Raw genomic sequence first — 17,564 nt, forward strand, 5'->3', positions numbered from 1 at the left:
GTTCCGGAAGCATCGGCGCGTGTTGTGAAACGGTATCAACTCTTTGCACATGACTAAGCGCAAGCATGTGTGGCCCAAAATGAAAATGGCTATAATTAACAGTGCCATTTCGCCAAGTGTCATCAGGCTATGATCCTCTCCGGGATTCAAAGCGCTCCATCGCAGAGCCGCTGAGGCGTGACGCAGGAGCCGCCGACCGCACACATCAATGGCTGTCGCTGGCGACGGCGTACACCTCCATCTGCACCGCGTAACGAGCAGGATGCATCAGCGCTGGCCAGCCCCGTGGCGCCGCGACATGCGAGGACCGGCGTTTCAGTGGCTCATTCGCTAATGCTAACATGGAGGCGAGGAGCCGACCCGAGGAGTCGTCACGTGACAAAAACTGCATGTGGTCTTTGTGTGCCTTCATCACTTGGTTTTCATGTTGGCTGCTCCGAACGTCCAGGCCCCGCCATTATGTTACACTATGTTACGTTACATTGCATTACGTTACATTATGTTACACTACGTTACGTTACATTGCATTACGTTACATTATGTTACACTATGTTACGTTACATTGCATTACGTTACATTATGTTACACTACGTTACGTTACATTGCACTACAGTACGTTACATCATGTTACACTACGTTACACTATGTTTATGTTACACTACGTTACGTTACATTGCATTATGTTACATTATGTTACACTATGTTTATGTTACACTACATTACGTTACATTGTATTACGTTACATTATGTTACACTATGTTTATGTTACACTACGTTACGTTACATTGTATTACATTACATTATGTTACACTATGTTTATGTTACACTACGTTACGTTACATTGCGTTATGTTACATTACTTTACACGACGTTTATGTTACACTACATTACATTACATTGTATTGCGTAACATTACGTTACACCACATTACGTAATGTTACTCTATGTTTATGTGCAGTATTACTCTATGGTGCTTTACGTTATGCTGCATTATGCTGTGCCGTATTATGCTACGTTGCTTTACATTACGCTGAAGTATGTTATGCCGTATTACGCTATGCTGCAGTGTTACGCTGCATTATGTTACGTTTCTTTTCGCTGCGTTTCTTTACCGTACACTGAATTGTTACGTTAATAAAACCAAGGTTTTTCCTTGCCTCTTGCGCCAAAGTGCTTTCATGAAGGGTTGAGTTGTTTTTTGCTACGTAAACATTCGACCGATGACTTGAATGATGTATTTGTTTTGTTGTGGAAAGACAGGACTTGGACAGATGTTCCTCGATGTCCATCAGTAAGACAAACAATCCTCACATGCGCCCCGCTTGCACGGAGTCTACACAGCAGCTACATGCGACGACGTGTCACATGTGCGGCAGATAGGAAGGTTCAAGGCGATGAGACGCTCCAGATGGGATGTATTTTAAGAACAGCCCGTGTCTCGGTGCTAAAGGTCTGCCACACATTTGCATGCGCTATGGCGGATCTGGCCGCCGTCCAGCGCTGGCGGATCACTTATTTGATTAAACATGATCACGCTCAGCGGGGCCGGCTCGCAACAGTCGTCGTAGAAGTGCTGACAGCGGGAGAAAGCCTCGGGAATTGTGCACAAGGGTGGCTTCCTTCCTTCTTTTTTTTAGGGGGGGGATATATATATATATATATATATATATATATATACTGTATATATACTGTATATATATAGATAGAGGATATACAGGATCTTTGACTAGCGTTTTTGCAGGATGTCCTTAAAAACAGCAGCGCTCCCACTTGGTCCTTAATAATCAAAAGGAATGCTCCCGTCACATATGGAGGATCTTTGTAGTGTTTTTGTAGTAGAGCCTCAAAAACAGCAGAGCACTCCTGTCATGTAGAGGATCTTTGACTACCTTTTTTTGCAGTTGATCCCCAAAAACAGCAGAACACTCGTCTTATGTAGAGGATCTTTGATTAGAATTTTTGCAGATGATCCTCAAAAACAGCAGATCACTCCTATCATGTAGAGGATCTTTGACCAGAATTTTTGTACTACAGTAGAGCCTCAAAAACAGCAGAGCACTTCCTTCATATGCAGGATCTTTGACGACTGTTTTTGGCAGTTGATTCTCAAAAACAGCAGAGCACTCCTCTGATTTGGAGACTCTCTGATGAGCGTTTTTGCAGTTGATCCTCAAAAACGGCAGAGCACTCCTCTTATGTCAAGCATCTTTGATGACCGTTGGTGCAAAAATTATTCTCAAAAACAGCAGTGTGATCTTCTCAAATAGGGTATCTTGCGTTTAGTAGTAGAACTCACAAACAGCAGAGCGCTCCTGTCATGTTCAGGATATTTGACTCGCATTTTAGAGTAGATCCTTAAAAACAGCGGAGAGCTCCTCTCACACAGAGGAGCTTTGACTAGCGTTTTTGCAGTTGATGCTCAAAACCAGCAGCGCTCTCCTGTTATGAAGAGGATGTTTTTACGGTAAATCCTCAAAAAGAGCAGAGCGCTGCTGTCATGCAGACGATATTTGACTCAAGTTTTTGCAGTAGATTCTCAAAAACATTGTAATGTTCCTGTCATATAGAGGACCTTTAATGAGTAATTTTGGAGTTGATCCTCAAAAACAGCAGAGCAGTTGTGTCATAGAGGATCTTTGACGAGTGTTTATGCAGCGGGTGCTTAGAGTGTCTTGAGTGTTGCTGATGTTGTTTGTTTGAAGCGTAGGAATAAAGTTATTTGTTTGAAGTGAGTTCCCCGGGGCCGCAGCCTAAAAAGCCCCCATGAAGGTTCCCAAGTGGAAGATGGGCACCACGCTGAGGGCGTCTAATCCCTGAGCCGGCGCTCTTACACGCTTAACAAAATGTCAACAAGAGGAGGTTGTTGAGCGAGAGGCTAACTGCACACCCCGGCGCCCCACATGGGACGTTTCTGACCGACCTCAAACATCACATTCCTCTGGAAAGAAAACAAAAAAAGAGCTAAAAAAAATGTTGATGCTGGGGGCTTAATGCTCTTGTTGATAACATTTCACTGAAATGTCATTATTTTTTCATTTCGCTTTGAACCAAACACACTCCCTTTTTGCTAAATGTACCCCCCCCATGACTTGATGTTAGCTTGTTTGTTGGCTAGCAGGATGAAAAGGATACGTGGAAGCCCAGCGTTCCCACCGGCTGACTCGTGTCGACATAAGCGGCTGTCCCAAGTCGAACCCAAGTCAGCCGCTGTTTGTGACTTTCGCCGCACACCCATCCATCCATCCATCCATCCATCCATCCATCCATCCATCCATCCATCCATCCATCCATCCATCCATCCATCCACCCATCCATCCATCCATCCATCCATCCATCCATCCATCCATGCTGGAGCCTATCCCAGCTGACTTTGGCCTCACACGTGAAGAATAAAGCTTGTTTGTCTGCTGCCATGCTTTTCCTCCATTTCTGCATGTTGTTTTTAATTGGGATTCTCGTGCTTTGGCTTTTCCTGCTCTTATCTGCCACAGCTGCTTTACGCGCGTCATCGCCCACGTCCGTTCAAAAACAAAGTAACTCGAAACAATTACAGCCTTTTTCTATTGTAATATTATACTTTATTTTTGTGAAATTGGTTTTGGGGGGAAAAATTGAGTCTTTCTCCTTTCATCTTGGAAACGTTTGACTTTATTCTCGTGACGACCTCCCTCTTTCTGACTTTCTGACTTTCCTGGTCAAATTGGAGTACGTTCTCATGAAAATCATTGCTTTTTCTTGTAGAAGTACAACTGCTTTTTTTCTTGTATAACTGCAACTTTCCTCACAATATTACTACTTTATTCTTGTAAAATTTGTCGTTTTTCTTGTAACACTGTGCCTTTCCCCCCTCACAATACAACAACCTTTATCTTATCAAATCAAATTTGGCTTTTTGTTCCTCATAAAATTGCAATATTTTATCATAAGAATGATTACTTTTTCCCAAAAGTTTTTTTCTCAGAAAATTGGTACTTTTTCTCATAATGTTTTTTTGTAAAATTATTTCCTTTTTTTTGTTAAATTCCGATTTTTTTTTATAAATAAAACTGCAGGATTTGCTTGTAAAAATAATTACTTTTTGTGGTGGAAGTATACGTTTTTTTGGTTCTAAAACTGCAACTGGTATAATTACAGTAACTTTTTGTATATTTTTTTGTTGTTGAATTCCTTGTAAAATAAAAAATATTTTTTTTATAAAAATGATAACTTTTTCTCATCAGAGTGAAACTTTTTTTTCTCATAAAAATTGCAACTTTCATCTTGTAAAATTTTGACTTTATTCTCGTGATATAACGACTTTCACGGTGAAAAATAACTTTTTTCTTTTACTTTTATTTTTATTTTTTTGGGTTAAGTTCAGCCTTTTTTATTTCTAAAACTGCGGTATTTTCTTGTAAAAAGAATTACTTTTTGTGGTAGAAGTATAACTTTCTTTTCTTGTAAAATTGTAACTGGTATAACTGCAATAACTTGTACATTTTGTTGTTGTTGTTGAATTCCTTGTAAAATTACAGGGTTTTTTTAGTAAAAATGATGCTTTTTCTCATAGGAGTAAAACCTTTTTGTCATAAAAATTGCAACTTTCATCTTGTAAGATTGCAACTTATTTCTTTTTCCTCACAGTGAGGCTTTTTCAGTATATTTTTTGGTATATTCTGCCCTTTTTCTTGTGACATTGCAATATTTTCCCCATAAAATGACAATTTCTTGCTTGGGTTTGTCTTGTTGACCGAGTCAACGCTTCCTGTTCGTTCCTCCGTGTGGAAACTCCTTACATTTCTGCACCAAATACGTACTCCTTACGCTTCTACCAAATGTTCCGTGGTGGAAACATGGATTTGGGAACACATGTGGAACGTTGGTGTGAGCGTATGAATAGATGTAGACTAGATATATCGTGTTGCAACTTCTTTACGATCCCGCCACCTGCAGTCGACCAATCACAGCTTAGCTGGAGGTCACCTGATTCCTAAAAGTTGTGCCGACAACTTTTGCACAGAACCTCCCTGCGGCCCCGGAAGCAGGAAGCAACAAACAATTGTTAATTGGAATCCATTTTTAATGAAGACTGGCCGGCAACCAGGCGCGTGAACACGCAGTTTTGGGAGTAAAGCGTGTTTTCTAATTGTTGTTGGCAGGGAAAAAGCATGTGCAGGATTTTTCTGTTATTTCTGCGTTGACGAGCCACCTGTGGCGCTCAGCGACTGAAGCATTTCCAATCAAGTCCTGGGCTGCCAGGACGGGTGCGGCCTGGGGTTTCCTGTGGATCCCAGACCACGGCTCATGGCGCTCCTCATAAGCACCGGCTTTCACTCGCGTCTTTGCACCTCAAAAACAGCAGAGCGCTCCTCTTATTTTGAGATTCTTTGATGAGTGTTTTTGCAGTTGACCTTCAAAAACAGCAGCGTGCGTTTTGTCATAAGAGGATCTTTGACCAGCGTTTTTGCTGTCGGTCCTCAAAAGCAGCAGGGAGATCCTGTGCAGGACTGCAATATGTTTATGTAAATAAAGGATCTTGACTTGGTTTTTTGTATTAGATCCTCAAAAACAGCAGAGCACACCTGCCATGTGTAGGAACTTTGTCTAGGGTAGATTCCCCAAAAACAGCACAGACCTTCTGTCATATGGAGGAGCTTTGACTAGCGTTTTTGCAGTTGATCCTCAAAAACAGCAGAGCACTCCTGTCATGTAGAGGATCTTTGACAACTTGTTTTACAGTAGATCCACAAAAACAGCAGAACACTTTGTGTTATATATTGAGGATCTTTGACTGCCTTTTTTGCAGTTGATCCTCAAAAACAGCAGTTTGTCTGCCATAAGAGGATCTTTGACTTGTGTTTTTGTTTTAGATCCCCAAAGCAACAGCAGTGCGCCCCTGACATGTTGAGGATCTTTGACAAGCAGATTTTGAGTAGATTCTCAGAAACAGCAAACAGCTTCTGTCATATGGAGGAGGTTTCACTAGCGTTTTTGCAGTTGATCCTCAAAAACAGCAGAGCACTCCTGTCATGTAGAGGATCTTTGGATACCTTTTTGCAGAAGATCCTCAAAAACAGCCAAGTGTGTCTGCCATAAGAGGATCTTTGACTGGCGTTTTTGCAGTTAGTCCTCAAAAACAGCATAGTGATCTTGACATGTTTAGGATTTTTGACAAGTATTTTTAGATTAGATTCTCAAAAACAGCACAGAGCTTCGGTCATGTAGAGGAGCTTTGAGCACTCCCGTTGTATAGATGATCTTAGACTAGCATTTTTGCACTTGATCCCCAAAAACAGCAGCGCACTGCCCTTATGTAGAGGATGTTTGCATGGTGTTTGCAAACACGCGAGGACGCACACGTGGAGAGAGAGGCGGGCCATCTGATTGATGTCAGGCGCGCGCTTTAATCTCGCCGAGTGCTACTTGGCGGCCGCGTCCCTCCTCTGGAGTGTCGTGGCCAACGCGGGGCGGAGAAGGCGCCGTGGAAGGCAGATCGATATCCACAGACGTTGTGTTTTATTAAACATTTTCCCATTAAGGTGGCGGCGCCGGCGTTGTACATCATCCCAATAAAGTCGTAAATCACGCCGACAGCAGAGCAGGAAAATATGGACGCAGTCAAAGATTGGAGGGGAGGAAAACACGGCACACAAAATGTTTTGTTTCAGCTACAGCTTCGTCTTCTTGGCCAGTTTTTGATTGTTATTTCTTGCTACCTGCCAGGGAACTACAGATGGACACCAGTAGTTGCGCTACAATCTGGCATGTTAGGATCTGTGTCGTTTGCAGATGTTCATCAATATGCGCTGTCCCTCATCAATAACAAGGTACATCTCATTTCAAGGCCTTCTGGACACTCACGGACACCAATCACAGTGCTGATTAATCATCCAATCAGGTGGCTTGGTCATGCTTCTGGTGCTACTTGCCACGAAAGGCCGTACAGCGTTGGCATGGTGTCTTGGCATTGCTATGATATGCTGTGATGTATGAAAAATGATCAGTGTTGCCCTGTTGGCTTTTGTTTTGGTGTCAGATTGTGGCCCTGTGCGCTTCTTTGTAGCGTTGTGTTAACAATGGTGCGTGTGTGTTGCAGCGTCGCCCTGGGCGTCGTCACCACAACAGATGGTCGTCGCTGGGATGGAATCTGTTACTGTTTGCTCCTCCAGCACTTTGCCACCCAGTTCAGGCCTCAGCCTGTTGAAGGGCGCGTGGCGAGAAGAAACGTGTAAATGTATAACATGTAAAGGTATATTTACCTGAGCTTTACAATCGACGTACTTACTGGAGGATTCTACGCAATTCTAACAGATTAGCATGGCGGGAAATTAGCTAACAACGTCCGCCAATAGAGATGTTGACGTTCTCCTCCCATTTGCAACCCTGACCCAACTCAAACCCTAACCTAACTCTAACATTTGCAACACATTTGACTTGTAACTGTTAGATTACATTCAGATCCACAACCCTCCCCTTCTCTCTTTAATTGCCATTGGTCCCTTGCAACCCAACCCATGTTTCAACCCTTAAATATTCCTCACACACGTTAAACACATGTAAATACAACCTGTATACTGTAGATACATGATCACATACCGATGGAACCGTATAGCCACTCGCAGCTACAGCTATGGTGCGTTCAAGGAACAAAGCGAAACGGCAACGTTATCAGTGAAACATAAAGTCATAAACATGGATTTTATTTGATTTTATTTATTTGATTTTATTTATCAGGGATTTAGAAATGCATTCCCACTTAGGTGGGTTAGATGTGTTTTTTCAGGAAAATGTTTCCTATTTTCAGAGAAAAAAAAACTATATCAATGATAAACGATAATGACGTAATACATGGAATGTAATGAAAAATCATATATATATATATATATATATATATATATATATATATATATATATATATATATATAATATAGAAAATATACACATGTAATTATCTTTATATTGCTGTATCTAAAACAATATGAAATGGTAAAATATATATGCAAATATACATCATTTTATATTTCGATATATACAATGAAATAAACAAAATGTATAAATATAAAGTATGAAAAAATAGAACAATATACCTGTATATTTTACATATATTTGCATATATTTTTAGATGTTTCTATAAATTTTATATTTTTATATGTTTCTATAAAACAAAGTAAAAAAAAGTATATATTTTTAGATTGTGTATATATATTTTTATATATAATTAAATACAAATAATTAAAAATGAAATATATAAAAATAAATATATATAATATGAAAAACATGCATATTTTTATATTTGTGTATATTTCTATATATTTTTATTTTATATATCTTTTTTTTTTTACCAACAATGAGTGAATTTGCGGACTGTGATTGCTGAGTCGCAAATCTGTTCATATCAGGCCAATAAAATCAATAGGACTCTTGTTTCCTTCCTGATAATAATCCCTGACAGACTGTTTACAAAATGGTGACGCTTCAGCTTGTCAAAGAACATGTGACTGTACATTTACTTTGACCCCCCACCCCCCACCCCAAAATCAATAGGGATATCTCCTTGACATTGAATACTCCCTGAAAGACGTTATTTTTTAACCTCCAGCTATGTCAATCATGCAGTTCCACTCCAGTCCTGTAGATGGCGATAAGAAGCGTTCCATAGTGAATGCTGGCAGGCTCCATCTGCTGGCTGTGGTGGGCCACTGCACCGCTCAGCGCTCTAGAGCTTCTCCTGACGTCTTCGTGGGGAAAGTCATTCCTAAAGGACTTTGATAGTCTGGGGGTGTCGTTGGGGGACTTGGTCATCATATTTTCATTTCTTTCCTTTCAAACATTCATGCAGTAAAACCGTACCGTCTCGCTCGCCGTCCTTTTGTCGATTGTCTCCCGTAGAGTTTTGGCAGCCTTCCGAGTGTCGGCGGTGGGGGGACAATGACGGGGACAGGAGATTGAATACCTGGGAATGGTCTGTTGTCATTCATACGCGTCTTCTTGATTTATTTCCGTCCACAATGCAGACGTATTCACACGCCGCCAACCAGCGCGGTCAGAGCCGTGAGTCCACGGGGAGCCGTCGCCTTCCTTCTCTTTGCTGTTTTTGTTGACGGGGGCCAGATGAAATTGGAATCTGCGTTAAATGATATTGCGGCGCAAAGTGGCACATGAAAACATTACGTGCACGCGGGAATTAGGCTCTCTCTCGCTTTTCATTTAGCCCCCCGCCCGCACCCCCACCCCTCATATCACACTATTACATCAATATTTCACCAGCGCGCTCGCACACAAAGAAATACACCACAACAAACATGGCCGCAATGAACTCCCAAATGAAGCCACAGACGGGAATGAAATGTGGAAATTAGCGTTTGCGGAATCCAGGATGAACGTAATCAAGGAGTCAGATACCGGCACACTAGCGGAACTTGAAATGTTTATGAAGAAATAGGAAGTAAAAAACGCAGTCAGGTTGCTCTGACTCACTCAGGAAGCTGATCCGCTCCACTTGATTCGAGTCAGTGAATCAACTCTGGGGAATAATTTGAGTCTGGCTCACTCTTGTCAGTGAATCAACACAGCTGTGTCATGAGTCAGTCATCTGTGTTTCCGTTGGGTCAGTGAATCAGCACAACAGAATCAAATGAGTCAGCTGAATTGACTCACTGAATCAATACAGCAGAATCCTGTAAGTCATGAGTCAGTGAGTGGGGGAGTGAGTGAGTCCACTGACTTGAGTCGGTGACTTGTTGCAACCGTATCATGTTTCTGTTGGCTTTGCTGACCCGAGTTAGTGAATCAACGCAACAGACTGAGCCACGAGTCAGTGGTGTTTCTGGTGGGTCCGCCAATTCGAGTCCGTGAATCAATGCAACAGAATCAAATGAGTCACGATTCCGTGGTGTTTCCGGTGACTCTGCTGATACGAGTCAGTGAACCATCACAACAGAATCGTGAGTCAGCTGTGTTTCAGTGAGTTAGTTGATTGGAGTCAGTGAATCAACACAGCAGAATACTCTGAGTCATTAGTGTTTCCTGTGAGTCGACGGATTTGAGTCAGTAAATTGGCTCAGTAGAATCATGAGTCTGCTGATTCGAGTCAGTGAATCCAGCAGAAACACGAGTCAGCGAATCAATGTGAATCAATGTGAATCAATGTATGACAATCGTGAGTTAGCCGCGTTTCCGGTGAGTCCGCTGATTCGAGTCAGTGATTCAACACAGCAGAATGATGAGTCAGCGGTGTTTCCAGTGAGTCATCTGATTCGACTCGTGAGTAAACACAGCAGAATCATGAGTTGGCTCTTTTTCTGGTCAGTCTGCTGATTCGAGTCAGTGAATCGATCAATACGTCAGAATCATGAGTCAGTGTTTCCGGTAAGTCAGCTGAGCTGAGTCGGTGCATCAAAACAGCAGAATTCTTGAGTCAGCTGTGTTTCCTGTGAGCTCACTGATTTGATTCAGTGAATCAATACAGCAGAATCATTTGAGTCATCAGTGTTTCTGCAGGAACCGACCATCTCTAATTTTAATTGCCTCACACAGGAAGTTTTTTTTTTGGCGGGGGGGGTATTCCTGAATCTGTACTTTTTAAAAAATGTTTTTGTTTATATCCTGATCTGCACCAAAAGGGAATGGTTTGAATGGGCTTAAACACTACAATGAAGACAGACTCCTCGTATTATGTTTGGCTTTGTCAATTAGCATCGCCGCCACCCTTCTGGCTAATTGTGGCGTGTAGCTCACAGCAGGATGAATAAATAGTTGCTTAAGTGATTAACAGTGCAATTAAGAGCGGAGTGCTGACGGATGCCGCCTCGTGCACTCAGAGGGCCGTGCCTGATTGAAGAGGATCTCTTTCCACTTCTGCACATTTGCATCCATTTTAAATTGAGAAATATACAATAGAAATTACATAATGATAGAAAAACCCCACCTGGGACAATTTGTTCCTCAGGTTGTAAACATCAGCAAAATGCTGGAATGTTCTTGCTGTCTTTGACCTTTTCTGTAGCCTAGCCTGCTTTGCATCACATGGTGTGTCACATGACCTTGTGACATTAAAAAAATGTCCCTGCAGAGCAGCAGCTAACAATGTTTAATAGTACACACACTTGAACGCTGATGTACGTGAACGCACACGTTCAGCCGTGTTACTTATTACATTTATTTAATTATGTATCACCCTAAACATTCATTTATTGTCAATGTTGTCATCTTTTTATGACGTAACACCCACACATCGCACCATCATGGCTTGTGATATACAGCGCATATTTTTAATATGATAAAACTAATTGGATATTTAAAAAGACATATATAAATATATACGTTCCTCAGTCTATTATCATATCTAATATGGATTGTGCTATACAGTATGTACAGCCCATACTTTCAATATGGTGACAATATGCAATATTTTAAAAAGAAAATGCATTCACAAGTCTATCAATTATTCATTTAATATTTAAAAAAAATGCAACATAAATACGTACATGAAACTATTCATTATTATTAATGTCAAATGTATCCAGTTTTAAAACAGAGAAATATTACTCAGACACGTAATAATAATAATAATAATAATAATAAATGAATATATATTATAAATATATATACATTCTCCCCTATTATTTGGGATGAATTTATTATTTTTTTAAACTATATCCAATCTCAAGTCTTACAGACGTATTTAGACTTTTTTATAAACCCAAACACCCGATCTTTTACGGGTTTTTTTTGTTGTTTTTTTTTTGCGTGAGGTCAAACGAGGCGATGACGCAACTCTCCACCAACGTGTTTCACTTCAGAGCACTTTTAAGCCATACAAACGGCCACCAGGTGGCAGAAGCGCATTCGATAAGAGCTCGGCCGGGATCATGTTGACGGACGAATCACGCATGACGGGAAGCGAGAGCGTGGAGGAGAGCAGCGTCCAGAAGGTTACGCATTGTAGGGAAATTTTAACGCATATGGACATGCGCACACATAGTTTACTTCCAAATGTGAAAATAAAAGCATTACTTTGCATTCAAGTGAGTACACAATATACACATACTGTGTGGTATAAAGTAATGACATCTAGAAAGTCCTACATGAGTCTGTCCTCAGTATGCAGAGGCTTCCTCTCCCGAGTTGCCGTGACAACGCATGCAGCATGTGACTGAGCAGAGGGAATTACACTAACGACCATTCCGGTGTCACTAAATGGCGTGTGAACAAGGTGCTAACCGCCAGATTACCGCCACCGTACGATTATGATATATGTTTTTCCATGCCACCCCCCCGCCCCCGCGATAAATAAAGTACATCTTCCCCTTATATCATGCTATATTATTTTTCAACGATGCAAGTGTGTGCTTTTTGCATGTGTAGCGAAGCCTGCTTCCTGACAAATCTGTCGTCCATGAAGTGCTGCGTTGCTGTGGGTGCTTACATTTATCAGGTATTCACGAGTAGAGCATTACAATATGTCAGGAAATTCAAAACATGTGGATCTGACAGATGATTTTTTTTCTGGCCTGTGGTGTTGATAAACGGGTCCTAGTGACGCACGCATCATGAAAAAATCACATTTGCAAAATAGGAGCCCTATAAAAGGAGAGGGCTATCAGTATGATGGAGTAGAGTAGAGTGGTGCACCACAACACTACAAGCACAATAAGGATCCTGGGTGTAAAATAAGCATTTAAAAAAACTTGCTACGCTTCCAATCTGTCTTTGTCACGCATCCTGAATTCCCTCCACTGTGTCAAAAGTCAAAGGGAAGCAAACCCAGCCAGGATACTCGCCATGAGATGCTGCTGGATTGCTGCAGCAAACAATGGAAGCTTTGGGGGGCAAATCCAAGGAGGCTTCAAATGTCACATGTAGTGCCAACGACTCCTCAAATAAACCCCATCAGATGATGGCTCACCCTGATTTCCTGTCAAATACAGGATTCATTTTTGCTGTAGGTACTTAAAAACAGCACAGTGCTTTTGTTAAACAGAGGATCTTTGACTCCCCCCAGTAGATCCTTAAAACGGCACGTGTGTGTGTGTGTGTGCATGTGTGTGTGTTTCAGTAGATACTTAAAAACAGCAGAGTTGTCATGTTGGTTTTTTAGAGGCTCTTTCATTGTTTATGCAGTTAGTCCTTAAAAACAGCAGAGTTCTGTTACTTAGAACGTCTTTGGCTCATGTTTTTTTTATTCTATTTTTTTTAAGTAATTCCTTAATTAAAAAACTAACAGCAGAGTGTGACAGTCATATAGAGGATCTTTGACTGGTATTTTTGCAGTGAGTTCTTTTAAAAACAGCAAAGCGCTCCTGTCAGAGGATCTTTGACTCATGTTTTTTCATTTTGCAGTGGATCCTTTAAAATAGTAGTTTTGTTATGTAGAGGATCTTTGACACATTTTTGCAGCATGGTCCTGAAAAATAGCATAGTTCTTCTGTCATGCAGGATCTTTAATTTGTGTGTGTGTGTTTTTTAAGTAGATTCTCAAAAACAGCAGAGCTCTCTTATTTTTTTTTAGACAATCTTTGACTTGTTTTTGCAGTTGGTCCTTAAAAATTAGAGAGTCGTCTTATTTAAAGGCTATTTGGTTCATATGTTGCTTTTTTTGTTTTGTTTTTCCACCAGCTTTTCAACGCATCTGTCTAAAAAAAAAAAAACACAAATAAAACAGCACAAAGTGCTTCTGTCCTATAAAGGATCTTTTGACTCCTGTTTATTTGCAGTAGATCCTTAAACAACAGCAGTTGTGTTATCTAGAGGATCTTTGACTGGTTTGGCATTCGGTCCTTTTAAAAATAGCAAAGTTCTGTTATTTTTGATGATCTTTGGCTCATGTACTTTTTTCAAAGTAAATCCTCAAAAGCAGCAGAGTGTCACTGTTATACTATAGATGCTGTGGTAAAATCTCTTGCTCGTGTTTTTGCAGTAGGTCCTTAAAAACAGCAGAGTGCGCCTGTCAGACAAGGATTTTGGCGACCGTTTTTGCAGTAGATCCTCAGACCGCAGAGCACTCGTTTCATACAGAGGATCTTTGCCTGCCGTCTTTTTGCCATAGGTCCTTAAAAACAGCAGAGTGCTCCTGTCATATAGAGGATCTTTGCCGAGCATAAACATTTTGCTTTTTAGTTTGTGTCTAAACTTATTTTTGACTCGGTGATTGTTTTGGTGGGGTAACATGATTTGTTTTGTTGGCAACATTTATGTGACATTAGCAGTGTGGTAGGCTACATGGTGGTGGTCTACAGCCATGCATGGTGTCAAGGCTCTGAGCTTCATGGATGCATTGATTAGAAATGTGACATTTCTGGAAGAGCGTTTGTCAGCGAGTCATTAATAAAAGAAAGCAAAGCAATAAGGCCTTCGCCGCGTCCTGCGCTATCGCTTCTAATTGAACCTGCTGTGTTTGTTTTATTGCTTATTTTCACTTCTCAACAAACACGTAGCATCTTACCCCAAAGCTTATTTTGCGTGTGCTGGTGTCGGGCTGCAGCGCAGGCTTGAACTCCACAAGCTGCAGCGGAGAGCCTCCCGCCACGGTCGCTCCAATCATTACAATCACCAAACGTGAACCACTTCTTTTCTTTCCCTCTGCAGACACATCGAGAACTGGACGGGGCTGCAGACTCTACGAGACGTGGACATGGAGCTCTACACGGGACTGCAGAGACTGTGAGTGCCATTAACGTGGGGCAGGGAGGGGTCAGCGATAGAAAGTCCGCCGGGTCGCCGCCCCGCCGTGTCGCACATCAGAGAAGGGACATTGCAACCCGCACCGCTGCTCCAGCTCGTCTGGCGTCGTGCCGCCTGCCGACGCTCTGCTCAGAGGTCGCTGAGTGGCGGCGGCCATTTATATTCTGACGCAAACGGCCTCTACGCAGAGATCCGCACAATGTTTGATAAAACTTCAGAGAAGTTTGTCTTACTGCACAGTTGGAATGCTGTAATTACAGCTGGGCCTTTATTTACCCAAACTGCAAAGAGGATATGGCATTAATTAGACTTGGCAACCTTAATAATGGATGGCTTGGTCTCTCCGACGTAGATATTTTTCTTTCTACTTTCTCATGCACACCAACTCATTATCTAAGGTTTAAAAAAATATGTAGATAGGAAGTGGAAATGAAAACCTGTTTACTGGAGAGACCACAAGACCCATTATTAAGGTTAAAGACTATTCTGTTTGCCGTTTAAGGAAGTAAATGGCACTGTTATACAGTTGCTATGTGGCTATTTATCTATTGACTTGTATGTTTAACCTTAATAATAACCTTAATAAATTATAAAGGTTAAAAAGTGTGTCTGTCTATTTATTTTTTAACCTTAATAATGCTTTGAAAGTGCATGAGAAAGTGTAAAGGAAAACCTCTAAACTGGAGAGACCAAGCAACTTTTTTTTTCCCCTTTCCACCTTCTCATGCGCTCCAGATCATTATGCAGGTTAAAAAAAAGTAATGTCAACTTCATTTTTTCACTTGAATAATGAAAGGATGAAAGAAAAAAAAATCACTTGGTCTCTCAAATGTAGATGTTTTTCCTTTCCATCTTCTCATGCACTCCAGATCATTATGGTACAAAAAAAAAACAATATCCAGATCAATATTAACATTAAAGTAATATGAAATTAAGGATTTAATTGTAATAATGAAAGAATAAAAGGAAAGTTGCTTGGTCTCTCCTATGTAGGGGTTTACCTTTCCACCTTTTGCACTCTAGATCATTATTAAGGTAAAAAAAAAAATCCAGATCATTATTAATATTGTAAAAGTTAACTTACTTTTAAAATTTAAATAATAAAAGAAAGGAAGCTGGAAAGGAAAACCTCTATACTAGAGAGACCAAGTGACCCATTATTAACGTTAAAAAGTCCAATTAGCATCCTACCTTCTTTGCAGTTTAGGTAAATAAACAGCCAGGCTATAATTCCAGCATGCAAATGGTCCAGCCAGACAAAGTTCTCTGTAGTTTTATTAAACATTGCGCGGCTCTCAGCGTGTGTCGGCAGGCGGCACGACACCAGACAAGCTGGAGCAGCAGTGCAGTTTACAATGTCTTTTCTCTGATGATCACTTGGTCTCTCCGGTGTACAAGTTTTCCTTCCCACTTTCTCATGCACTTCAAATCATTGCTAAGGTTAAAAAATGAAGGATATAGATTTGAAGTACAGTCCACGAGAAGGTGGAAAGAAAAACCCCACATTGGAGAGACCGAGTGACGCTTAAAGGGTCTTTGAGCCCAGAGTCAGGAGTTCATTTGCATTTCATAAATGGACATTTCCTATCCAAATTCTGGACAGGGAGGTTTGATAGCGGTGTGAAAGAAGCCATTTGTGTTCAAGTAGAAAAGTATGTATGGTATCACATCCTCCATGCTAACAATTGTTTATACCAACAGTCGACGCGTTTCTGTTCCCATCCTGCAATCTAAGTCAGCAGCTTTTATAATCCCCCCGCCCCCTTCTCAATGGTTGCCTCCTGACCTCCTCTTCCTCTCGTCAAAAAAGAGAAGCTTATTCTTCGACACCCTCTAAAGTCGGAGCGGGCCTCTCCCCTGATCCCCCTGATCCCTCATCAGGGAGGCCAAGTGTAATATCACCAGCCGCAAATTAGCATTTTTCTCATTACCGCCCGCTCCCCCTCCCTCCCGGCCCGACTGCCGTGTCCCTGGTTGAGGCGGCCGTGCATCTGCCTGCCCGGATGCAAAACAGTCACCGGCTTTGGCACTTTTTACCTGGCGAGGGCGTTACGCCGCGCAGTCATTCGTGAGAACGCTCAACGCGCTCGGCTAATGAAAGAGGCGCTCTGCTTATTCTTTAATTGGGAGCAGATTAAAATAACACATCCACAGGAGAGTGATGTTATTGTTGTTATTACCATGGCTGCTTTTAAACTCATATTTAACATTTTCATCAGGCATTTATGTCAAATCAGCATTAAAAACTAATATATCTACTTATTTGCATTTTATGTCCTTTTCTTTTCACTGAAAACATGCAACACTGCAACGCATGTCGGAACTGATATCGTCAGCTGTCCTCCGGCAAGTGTGGAATTCCTAGGCTTAGATCAGGGATGTCCACAGTGCGGCCCGGGGGCCATTTGCAGCCCGCAGCTGTTTTTTTAAATTTTTTTGTTGTTTTTTTTGGGCCGCGGCACAATATATAAATTAACGACAACCCCCCCCCCCAAAAAAAAACAGCAAAAATCAAAAAATCAGCAGTAATTTTCCACGAATAATGTCAAAATATTAAGAGGAAAAAAAAGTACTTTTTGATGAAAAAGTGGTCATTTGATCAGGAATGATGTTGTAACATTATGAGGAAAAATAACCTCATTTTAGTGGCATAAAGTTGAATTATAAAAGAAAAAAGACATTGTTTTTTGAAAGTGGAATATTATGGAAGAGAAACAAAACAACAAATAAAAATTTGGGGGAAAATGTGTTTGCAGAAAAACCTACTAATATAATGTTAGGAAAATAAAGTCCAAATCTGATGGGAATGAAGTCAGAATTATGAGAAGACAGTTTACAAGAAGAAAGTTGAAATAGTTGGAAAGTTTAAAAAAAATCAACAAAAAAAACAACAAACAGCAGCA

General features: G+C 41.0%; 1 protein-coding gene across 3 annotated transcripts in view; it reads left to right on the forward strand.

Moving 5' to 3' along the window:
- Window positions 1-17,564, forward strand: part of ntrk3b (neurotrophic tyrosine kinase, receptor, type 3b) — a 291,634-nt gene that overhangs the window by 49,497 nt on the left and 224,573 nt on the right. For all 3 annotated transcript variants that reach the window (XM_054770394.1, XM_054770393.1, XM_054770395.1), the window contains one exon: window positions 14,566-14,640. In XM_054770394.1, coding sequence (XP_054626369.1) covers window positions 14,566-14,640 — 75 coding nt within the window. The remainder of the gene's footprint in view (window positions 1-14,565; window positions 14,641-17,564) is intronic.

The sequence above is a fragment of the Dunckerocampus dactyliophorus genome, chromosome 3, assembly GCF_027744805.1.
Source record: "Dunckerocampus dactyliophorus isolate RoL2022-P2 chromosome 3, RoL_Ddac_1.1, whole genome shotgun sequence".
In the NCBI taxonomy this organism is placed as follows: Eukaryota; Metazoa; Chordata; class Actinopteri; order Syngnathiformes; family Syngnathidae; genus Dunckerocampus; species Dunckerocampus dactyliophorus.